The following is a 10,912-nucleotide window of genomic DNA, read 5'->3' as shown; positions in this document are numbered from 1 at the left end:
ATCCAGCTGCCTTAGTGAGAAATGTGCAGCTGCCTTATCAAAATAACCCTCCCACATCCACTAACTTACCAAGGACTTGCCTCGTGACCACAAAGGCATGAGGTGGCCTTGGGGCATTCTGAGGGGCTCTTTGTTGGTATCTGTGCTTTTACAAAGGTCAGCTTGTGGCCTGGGGCTCTTGGGAACCCTCAGTGGGCTCCTGCTTCCCACCTGGCTCCTGGCTGCCGGTGAGCAGGCCCTCCCAGATGCTGGTCTGGCACACATCTGTTCAGACAGAGAGCTGTTCCAGAGGTATGAGGCGTGATGGTGATGTCTGGAAACGGCCACTTCTAGACAAGTGGTGGGGAAGTGAACACAGGTCCCTGAGCCCAACTCAGCCAAAGATCTTTCTCCCTCCTAGGTCCTGAGTGCCCACAGTGGGAAGGACTTCCCTTCACCCCAACACTCTGCACGGGCCATGTGGCCAAGAATAGCACCTGACTTCTCAAGTCTTTAAGCAAATGAGCCCTAAGGCTCATTTTTATGGTTTGCTTTGTCACTTTTGGCTTTTGGACATCTTTATCATCCCCAAATTGATGCTTAGGTAAGAGTTACGAAAAAAACAAAACAAAGCAAAAACAAAACCCCAACCCCTCCCCTACCCCACAAAAAAACTATAGTGAAAGCAAGTGCTCTGTGCTCCCTGAGGAAGCCTTCTCCATACTGTGTGACCATATCCATAGTGTCACCGTGTTTTCTTCCTCCCTTCCGCATTGGGCCAGAGTTCTTTGATGGCATCAGGGAGCCAGCATTCTGTGTGTGGGCGGCCTGGTCCTACAGCCGTGTGTAGGGCGTTGGCTGCAGCATTGATGTGCATTATTGTATTCAAAACTGACAGGCGCAGTCACATCCCTGGCTCTGATTGAGAGCTGAGGTCACCAGTACAAGGAGAACGGAGCCCAGTGCTAAATGAGGCTTTGAAGCAACAGGAACAGGTCCTTGCCCCTCAGTAGGGGATGGGGGCTCCCTCCCAAAGCACAAGGTGATCTGGAAGAACTCAATTTACACCCTTGGCTCCTGGGGGCTGGGGGATCAGCAGAGGGCGGGATAATCCCAGCTTCTCGAGCAGATGGTTTCTGACTACCGCTTGACCCAGTTCCCTCCTGGCAGATGACTGGCAGCGGGGCTGACAGTTCCTCCATCAGGGGAGCAAAATGTAGACCCTCCTCTCAACCTCCTCTTCCCTCCTCCTACCAGCAAGGGCACAGTGGCTTTTGCCTCTTCCCCTCGCTAGGGCAATGGGCAGGATGCTGCACCTTCCCAAAGGCGTGGAGTCCTCCCTGCTTACCCCAGCTCTGTCCAGCTCAGGTGAAACTCACAATAAGAAGGGCTGTAACTGAGCAGTCAAGGAACGCTACTCTGAGGGTCATGGTGGGGAGTGTGGGTGTTCACTCACTGGCTTAATGATTTCTCTCATTCACTCAATCAATCAGTCAATCTGTCAATCTACCAAGCATTCATTCAATAAGCTCTGCTGATTACCTGCCCAGTCTGGCATCAGACAGGATGTGGGAGGCCTGGTCCTTGTCCTCCAGGAGCCTGAAGCCTCATGCAGGAGACACACAGGTGAAGAGATAAACAGCCAGTCACTGGACTGAGGGGCTTAATATGGCAAATAACTATTCAGGGCACAAGAAGGCCATGGAAGGCTTCACCAAAGAGAAGAGATTGGGTTGGGTCTTGAGGACTGAGAATGAATTTGTCCAGTAAGTTGGTGGCTGTGATGATGGAGAGAACCAGAAGACCAGCGCATGTGTTCCTGGTAGAAGATGCAAGCAAAACCAAAAAGGTGGGTCCAGTCTAGCTCAGGGCCACCATGCAGAAGGTGCTGGGCCAGGTTGCCCAGGAGGCAGAAGTACCTTCTTTCTGCCCAGGGATCACAGGCTCTGGGAGAGGGCAAGGAGTAGAAACCCCAGGGCACAGAGTGCTGTGTGTTTGGGAGTGGTAGAAAACTGGGATGTGGAGAAATCCCTATGGAGTCAGAAGGGCTGTCATCACGGAGACCCTCCTGGGCCCCTGCTTTTGACTTTTGGTTGGTAAACCCAGACCAGCCCCTATTTGCACCGCGGGAGCGGCCCTGCGCACCTTTGAGTCGGTTCCTCGGATTGGGAGGGAGGGGGCGCTCCGCCTCCAGACTTGCGGGCCTCACTGAGGCTGCGGTCCGGGATGAGCTCCCACAGCAGCCCGCTAGCCCTGAGAAGCTCGCGATGAGGAGCTGCGGAGCTGCGTGGGGTGGGGGGAGACTTGAGCCGGAGGCTGAGGTTCACCTATGTCGTCCTGGGTTCCCCCAAGACCCTAAGAAAGCTAGAATGATCTCTCCTCCTGCTTTGCTTTGCAGTGCCACTGCTATGGGGCACGGCCACGGTGGGTGGAGGTCCGGGCAATTGCGGGGAGAGGGCAAGGCCATGTTCCCGGTCCAGATCGCTGCTCCCGGGGCGCACTGTCCTGCTTCACATTCAGGTGCGGGCATGAGAAGGGTCAGGGGGAACAGATTGTGCGCTCGCGGTTCCGGACGGGGCTGGGTTGGTTTCCTTTGACAGCGTCTCTTGTCTTGGTGGTCTAAGAACAGCGGCTTCGGAATCATTTCCTGAGTTCTGCGAGGTGCTTGGTAGTTGTCTAGTTTGGGTTCTCAACCAGCCCGTGTGAAAATAGGTGTTATTGTGCCTCATGTACAAATGAGAAGGCAGAGACTGCAGAGTGTGAAAGCTCTATCCGAAGTCACTACCACAAAGCTGGCAGTGGCTGGGCCTCGACTGGAACCCGGGTTTGTCTGAGGCCAATGTTTGCCAACTAGTGTGGGGGTGGGGGTGGAGGGTGGTGGAGACCTCGCAACCCTGCCAAAGCCCCGGAACTCGGAGGCTTCTCGGCCTCGAGGCTGGTTCCCCACACAGTCGAGGAGTTCCTAAGGCTCGGACCGGCGGAGGCAGCGGCTCGACAGGCCTCCAGCCTGCAGGGCCCACGCCTCGCCCAGTGCGCTGGCGGCCCGGGGCGCTCGGCTAGGGCACTGCAGCCCGGGAGCGACATCCACCGGCGGAGCCAGCCCGCGGCGCCCGAGGCCGCATCGCCGCCCCCGCCTCTCCGGGGCCCGCGAGGGAGCACCCCAGGAGGGCCGGGGGCGGCTGCGGCTGCAAGAGTTGCCTCTCCTGGTCCCAGAGGGCGGCGGCAGGGACGAGGGCAGGGCCTGCACAGCCGAGGGGAGGAGGCAAGCGCCGGGATCCTGAGCCGGGAGCCCGTCGGTGCCGCCGGCCGCCCAGCTGGGCGAGGGTCCGGGGCGCCCACGTGGTGAGAAAGTTTCGGGACCGCAAAAGTGGCCCGGCATTGCGGGGGTGGGGGGAAGGGAGAGGACCTGCTCGCTCCTCCTCCTCGCGAAGGCAGAAAGGAAAGAAGCGGAGGGAAGCGGGGGTGGGCGGGGGGAGCGGGCAGCACCGACCTGAACAGATTCCGCCTCCCCCCTCCCCTGCCCCCCCTCCCGGGAAGCCGGAGCGGGGAGGCACGGACAGTCTCCTCCCGCAAGGCCAGGACGAGACTCGGCCCCCCCTGCCTTTTTTTGCCAACCTCTATCTCAACGCGCGCGCACATACGGAGATTGTGCGGCTTTTTTTTTTTAACCCCCTTGGGAGAAAAAACGAGGAGAGTAAAAGAAGAGAGGCCAAAGAGAAGAACTCCTCCTCGGCGGGCTCTGCACTCTGTCGTGGTCGGGCGCGGGGACGCGGCCGCCACCCGCCCGCTCTCTCCCGGCCCTGCGGCGTGTGCCAGTGGGAGAGCGAGCTAGGGCATCCGCACCGGGGACGCTGAGAGACTTTAAGGCGCTCAAGCCGACATCGCCGCCGCGGCGGCAGGCAAAGGAGACAGGGGCGAGAAGGGCCCTGCCTCCGCCTCGCCTTCCTCGCCAGGCGCCCCGCGCTCAGCCGGCCCGCGCAGGCGAGCGGAGGGAGGCAGGCAGAGAGGAGGCGGGCGGAGCAGAGGGCCCGGCGAAGCGCGCAGCGGCCGGCCCGCCCGCCGGTGGATGCGGCGCCCCGGGAGCCTGGAGACAACTTTGCGGTGTGACGCGCTGGGAGGACTGCAGGGCCCGCAGCCCGGGGCTCCGCGCCGCCTCTGAGCCGGCCCGTGCTCTCCGGCGCTCCCGGCACTGCGCTCGCTCCCCTCCGCCGCCCGCCCGCCGGCCCGCGGCGAGGACGAACCGCCCGTCGCCGCCGCCAGCGGCCCTTCCTCGGCGCGAGGCGGCGAGGGCGAGGCGCTCAGGTGCGAGCGCGGGGCCCCGCCGCAGCGCCCGCCGCAGCGCCGCGCCAAGCCGCGCTCGGCTCCGCTCCGGGGGCTCCGGCTCCTTCGCTTCCGTCTCGGCCAAGTTGCGTCGACCGGCCGTTTCGCCACCTTCCCCGCCCGGCGGCCAAGCCGCCACTGCCACTGCTTTCGCTTCACCCGAGCGGGGGCTGCGGGGCCCCGACGCAGAGAGGATGGGGAGAAGGCTGCAGATGCCGAAGCGCCCCGAGACGCCCGTGCGGCAGTGACCCTCCGGCCCACGCCTCGCCCCGCGCCCCTCTCCAGCCCCCGCGCCCCTCGGCGCCCCTTCCCCGCTGCGCAGGAACCCCCGCGGCCCTGCCGGCCCCCTCCCCCTGTGAGCCGGCGGCGGCCCTCCCGGCGGGCGGGCGGAGGCCCGGGCGGGCGCGGGCGGGGGCGGGGCGGGGCGGCGCGCCGGGAGCCCGGAGCCCGGCCCTGCGCTCGGCTCAGCTCGCCTCGCGGCGGGCGCCCTCGTCGCCAGCGGCGCACCATGGACGGGCTGCCCGGTCGGGCGCTGGGGGCCGCCTGCCTTTTGCTGCTGGCGGCCGGCTGGCTGGGGCCCGAGGCCTGGGGCTCGCCCACGCCCCCACCGTCGCCCGCCGCACCGCCGCCACCCCCGCCACCCGGAGCCCCAGGCGGCTCGCAGGACACCTGCACGTCGTGCGGCAGCTTCCGGCGGCCGGAGGAGCTGGGCCGGGTGGACGGCGACTTCCTGGAGGCGGTGAAACGGCACATCTTGAACCGCCTGCAGATGCGGGGCCGGCCCAACATCACACACGCCGTGCCCAAGGCCGCCATGGTCACGGCCCTGCGCAAGCTGCACGCGGGCAAGGTGCGCGAGGACGGCCGGGTAGAGATCCCGCACCTCGACGGCCACGCCAGCCCGGGCGCTGACGGCCAGGAGCGCGTCTCCGAGATCATCAGCTTCGCTGAGACAGGTGGGTCGGTCCCTCGGGCGGCCAGCCGTGGCCCTCGCTCTCTCCTCCACCCCCTTCTTGCCCGCTCTGGCCGCCACCGCCACAGCAGCCAGCGCGCCCTGGGGGGAAACCCGGACTTCTCGACCCGCCGGCTCGCCTCTGGCCCTTTGCGCTCCGTCCTAGTTGCCATCCTCTTCCCACAAGCAGCAACCCCTTCTTGCTCCCCCTACCCCTGCCGCGGAGCGCTTTGCCCTCCACCCTGCTCTCCGGAATCGGGCCCCAGTGCCTCTGGGAGCGCGTCCCCCTCCCGGCAGATGCGTGCGGCCCTGGCTCCGCGGGCACTTGCTTGGTGATTGCCTAATGTTTTTGTTTCCCACGATCGGAGTGTAGGCTTAGCAATGTGGATGGAGATGTGTGTGCTTGTTGATATCCGTGGGCCGGATGAGTGTGTGTGTATGTGTGTGTGTGTGCGCGCGCGCGCCTCCGTGAGAGGCCCCTGGGGCCGCTTCCATAGCCGGGCGGCGTGGGCTTGCCAGGATTGCTGAAGCCTCACTGGGGAGAGCTAGGCAACCTCTCTTCCGATTGTGTGGGCACCGGAATCGGGCGGAAGGCAGGCTTCTCAACAGGTCCCATCATTTACGCAGAGAAAGACGCGGCTCGGGAGCAACCCCGTGCCCCTCGGCTCGCCTGGCAGCGACAGCAGCCCCCTCGCCTTAGAGCCACAGAGTTCGTAGTTAACAAAGGGTCGGAGTTCTTTCTGGAATTTTCTCCCGATTCTGGATTGCAAATTTCTACCACTGTCTAAATATAAAAATCAAAGAGAGAGAGAAAGAAATCTTTCGAACTTTAAAAGAAGAAGAAAAATGTGCTCTCGCTGAAATGTTGCAAGTGCTTTCGACTCCGCTGTCCTTTTCAGGACTTGAATGAGCCAGGCTGGCTTTTGTGCCTGGAGCTCAGCCCCATTTGTGCCGAAGGGACTGCGGAGAAGGTCGCAGGGGGAAGCCCTGGTGCAGGCAGGGCGGGGTGGGCAGGGAGCCTGGTGGGGGTGTGCGTGCTGGCGGTGGCGGTTGTGTCCCCAGGCTCCAAATGTGCACCCCCCTTCACAAGGCTGCAGGCAGACTGTGCTGGTGCCGCTTGGGGATGAAAAGGGATGAAAAGTTTTGCATGGCCGGGTGTGGAGAAAAGCAGAGACAATCAGGGGCTGGTTTGTGCTTAGAAAGAAATGCATTGCTGTTTTAGCTGTCCGACAGAGTCAGGGAAAGCTCGACATGCAATTAGAGGGCTTGGATTAAAAGGTGCTTTGGGTCCCAGAGTAGAAATATGATTCTGGAAGGTCGAGGAGGCCTTTTGGTCCCGGTGGCACAAAATGACAGCGGGGGCTGTTATATTTCTGGTCCGTTTCACGGAGCCAGCTCTTTGACTTATAAATAACAGATTCAGGTCACAGGCAGCTCGTCCAAGACCAGCTTTTAAGGCTGCACTTTCCCCCATTTCAAAGTCAGATGTCAGTGTTATTAGAGGAGCCAGGCGAGGCCTGGGGAGGGGGCTGGGGGGTGCATTGGTAGGAGGTTTGATAAAACCAGCCGAGGCCACACAGTTGCCTTATTTGTTCTTCCTGGAAGAAAGAAAGAAAAAAGTAGGGGTTGTCAGAGACAAGATTCACTGAAATGTAGGATGAGAGCGGAGTCCTCTCTCCGTTGGCATGGCCTCTCTTCTTGTGGAACTGAATTATTGAGAAAACTAACAAGCCAATTCATCTTAGCCGTGGAGATTTCGAACGTGCCATTAACGGGGAGCCAGGGTCTCGTGAAAGGGGTGGACCTCGAGTTTCAGAGCTGAGTGTCCTTTCCCCTGGAACAACTGGGAAAGGAAGGCTGCACTTTGCAGTCTGCAAAGCACACGTTCCTGTGTCAGAAATTTGAGCAGAGCTGGCTTGTTTGCAGTGGAGGTTCCACTGGGGGTTGGATCAGATCATGCTTAGGTAAACACTGGAAAGAGGAGGTAGGTGGCTCAGCTGGATTTTGCAATGCCCTAAGTTAACCAAAAAAAAAAAAAAAAAAACCCAAAATGCTGCTAAAACAACCCACCCCCAAAATCCTTGGTGAGATCTTGGTTTTGTTTTTCAGATTTCACAGATACCCATAACAACTTGTTAAGATCTTGGCCTCCTGACAAGTTCCTCTGTTGAGCTTTGAGGCCTGACAGCCTGTCTCCAGGGAACCCTGGCCTGGGAGAGGTGAGGCTGGATTTTATAGGCCTGGACCCTCCAGCTCCAACCTGGTCCAGGTTTCTCAATGGGAAAGGATTTGCTCTGCCTCTCCCAGGTTCCAGTCAGAGGCCCTGGCCCCAGGAACAGTATTTCTGGTCAGTAACGTCTTCCAGCTGCGTGGCGAGTGCGCATTCCAGCATCATGCAGCAGAGTCTTTTTCCCCCATTGCCTCGTGTTCTCCCTGCATTAACTTGGCCTGCTCTCCCACTTCTCTGCAGATGGCCTCGCCTCCTCCAGGGTCCGCCTGTACTTCTTCATCTCCAATGAAGGCAACCAGAACCTGTTTGTGGTACAGGCCAGCCTGTGGCTTTACCTAAAGCTGCTGCCTTACGTCCTGGAGAAGGGCAGCCGGCGGAAGGTGCGGGTCAAGGTGTACTTCCAGGAGCAGGGCCATGGTGATCGGTGGAACGTGGTAGAGAAGCGGGTGGACCTCAAGCGCAGCGGCTGGCACACCTTCCCACTCACCGAGGCCATCCAGGCCTTGTTTGAGCGCGGCGAGCGGCGACTGAGCCTGGATGTGCAGTGCGATGGCTGCCAGGAGCTGGCCGTGGTGCCTGTGTTCGTGGACCCCGGCGAGGAGTCGCACCGGCCCTTTGTGGTCGTGCAAGCACGCCTGGGCGACAGCAGGCATCGCATTCGCAAGCGGGGCCTGGAGTGCGATGGCAGGACCAACCTCTGTTGCAGGCAACAGTTCTTCATCGACTTCCGCCTCATTGGCTGGAACGACTGGATCATCGCGCCCACCGGCTACTACGGGAACTACTGTGAGGGCAGCTGCCCAGCCTACCTGGCGGGGGTCCCTGGCTCCGCCTCCTCCTTCCACACGGCCGTGGTGAATCAGTACCGCATGCGGGGTCTGAATCCGGGCACGGTGAACTCCTGCTGCATCCCCACCAAGCTGAGCACCATGTCCATGCTCTACTTCGACGACGAGTACAACATCGTCAAGCGGGACGTGCCCAACATGATCGTGGAGGAGTGCGGCTGCGCCTGATGGCGGCAGCGCGTTGGCGGTGGGACTCGGGGCTGGCCCTGGTCGGGCTTCCTCCAGTCCCTGTGGGAATGGGGTGCATGGCAGGTGGAGTCCAGTTGTGCCATTGGGCACCGGGAGGTGCCAGGGGGAGGCCTGAGAGAGTTTCCTACTTCTTCATCAAGCAATCAGTCAAAACCAGAGGGAGAACCCTCCACGGACACGAAAGACTTTAAAATGCACACGTAGACACGCACAGCCAAATGCATCCTGCCACCCACACAGCAGCCTCCAGGATACCAGCAAATGGATGCGGTGACAAATGGCAGCTTAGCTACAAACGCCTGTCAATTGGAGAGAATGGGGTGAGCAGCCACCATTCCCACCAGCTGGCCCGGCCACTCTGAATCGCGCCTTCCGAGCACACATAAAAGCACAAAGACAGAGACAGAGAGAGAGCCAGCACGGGAGCCCCGGAGTGGAGAAGCAGATGCGGGGGTGGGGAACGTGTGGGCAGGCGGAGGGCTGTGTGTCCCCCTTTGCTTGTGCAAGGCCCGCCATGCCCCAGCATCTCTTGGCTCCCATGTGTTGCCTTCCTCCCCTGCCTGGGATCCTTCCTGCTGTGGGACCAGGGCAGCTTGTCCTTTCCCGCCCTTGGAGAGGGAAGGAGACCCCAAAAGGACATCACCTGCCGGAGACCAGAGACCATAGAGCAGTGGCAATGACTGTTTGACTGTTGCTTGGGTCCCTGGCGTGACTTCTCCATGTGTTTGTTTTGGGGGCGGGGAGGGAGGGAGAGAAGGGTCTTAATTTGATGCTTTAACTGATCACTAGCAGTTGAATGATCATTCATTCCAGTTGTATCATTGAAAAGGGACTTTTCTACCAGGTGTGACCTTTTAAGTTAAAATCTGAATTGTTCTAAGTGGAAAGAAAAAAGTTGCAATTGGTGCCCTTCATGGGGATAGTCCTCTAGGACTGATTTGTGGGAAGAGGGGGAGAAAATGACTCTTTCCAAGGGGATGAGCTCCGAGGAGGAGGAAATAATGGGGTGGAGGCATTCTGGAAATGCTTAGGGGAGGGGAGGCGGTGGGGTTGCCCCCCCTCAGCAGGGGGTGAGGGAGAGGAGCAGTTGAACTGGTCTTGGGGAAATAGGGGAGGATTTCAGCTGCTTTGCAGAAGTGGCCCATGTGGGCCCAGCCACCAGGGCCGGCCACGGACGTGGCCCCCCGCCTGCTCGCCCGCCTGCCCGCCCCTCCTAGCACTTACAGACCGGCCTGAACGCACATGATATAGCACTTGCCCATCCACGTGTGTCCAGAAGTGGCCCTTGGCAGAGCAGTGAACTTGCTCACCCCTAGATGTCCGAGCGCCACGTGAACTATGCAATTTAAAGGGTTGACCTACACTAGATGAAACTGGACTCGTACGACTCTTTTTATATTTTTTTATACTTGAAATGAAATCCTTTGCTTCTTTTTTAAGCGAATGATTGCTTTTAATGTTTGCACTGATTTAGTTGCATGATTAGTCAGAAACTGCCATTTGAAAAAAAGAAGTTATTTTTATAGCAGCGAAAAAAAAAATACAGTTAAATGTATTATACATAATTTTGGAACCAAAGAGGCCAAGAGATCAGTTTTAATTTTTATTAGATGGTGAGGCCATCTTATATGAGGTAGACGTTCTGAACAATCCCTTGAGTGGCCTGCCAACGTTTCAGGGTATAAATGGATTTTGTTTATTCAGTTTGATGTGTCTTTTCTATCCTTACACACCCAGAAGGTAGAGTAAAAATGACGATGGTAGAATGCAGGTGTGTATCCTTAAATCCTCATCTTTATGTTTATTTAATAAAGCTCCCCTTAGGTTCTGTTTCATAATAATTTAAAACCAAACAATTTTCCCATAGACTTGCTGTTAAAGTATTTTACATTTGTGTACAGTTTAAGAAAATAAAAGATTGAGTGCCACGGGCTTCCTGCTTGCGTGATATCTGGGCTGGGGGCTTGGGGCTGGAGGTGGCCTCTGGGAGGAGGGCGGGTCCAGGTGTCCAGCTCTGATGCTGGTTGCTTTCATGTTCACCCCGGGCGCTCTGAGTCCTTGCCACAAGCTCAGTGGCAGGAAGAGAGTCGAGGAAAAATGGCAGAAGATCAAAATGAAGGACAATGAGCAAATTCATGAATTACACATGTGTTTACCCTTCTAGTCCCCAGACTCATTATGTTTCACCAAGGCTGCGTTTATTACCATTTGAAAGTGCTGGTTAAGCCCCCATTCCCGGGATGAAATGAAAACCTGGGCGGTTGAAGCCCACCTGACCCCATGCCCATCTCCACGTACTGATAGACACAGCTATCAGCAGAAGAGGTTAATACCTTGGGGTGGAAGCCGGAAGCAAGGCCATGAGGATGCTGATTGTCCTTTCCTGTGGGGATG

At 58.8% G+C, this 10,912-nt stretch overlaps 1 protein-coding gene across 1 annotated transcript; it reads left to right on the top strand.

Moving 5' to 3' along the window:
• The first annotated feature begins 2,970 nt into the window (after nt 1-2,970).
• On the top strand, nt 2,971-10,446 carry INHBB (inhibin subunit beta B). The gene is made up of 2 exons (XM_010954271.2): nt 2,971-5,255; nt 7,722-10,446. The coding sequence occupies exons 1-2, from the start codon at nt 4,808-4,810 to the stop codon at nt 8,495-8,497; spliced, it is 1,224 nt and encodes a 407-aa protein (XP_010952573.2). The 5' UTR covers nt 2,971-4,807; the 3' UTR covers nt 8,498-10,446.
• The last annotated feature ends 466 nt before the right edge of the window (nt 10,447-10,912 follow it).

This window comes from Camelus bactrianus, chromosome 5 (assembly GCF_048773025.1).
Source record: "Camelus bactrianus isolate YW-2024 breed Bactrian camel chromosome 5, ASM4877302v1, whole genome shotgun sequence".
Taxonomy (NCBI): Eukaryota; Metazoa; Chordata; class Mammalia; order Artiodactyla; family Camelidae; genus Camelus; species Camelus bactrianus.
This window is presented reverse-complemented; position numbering and strand designations above follow the sequence as displayed.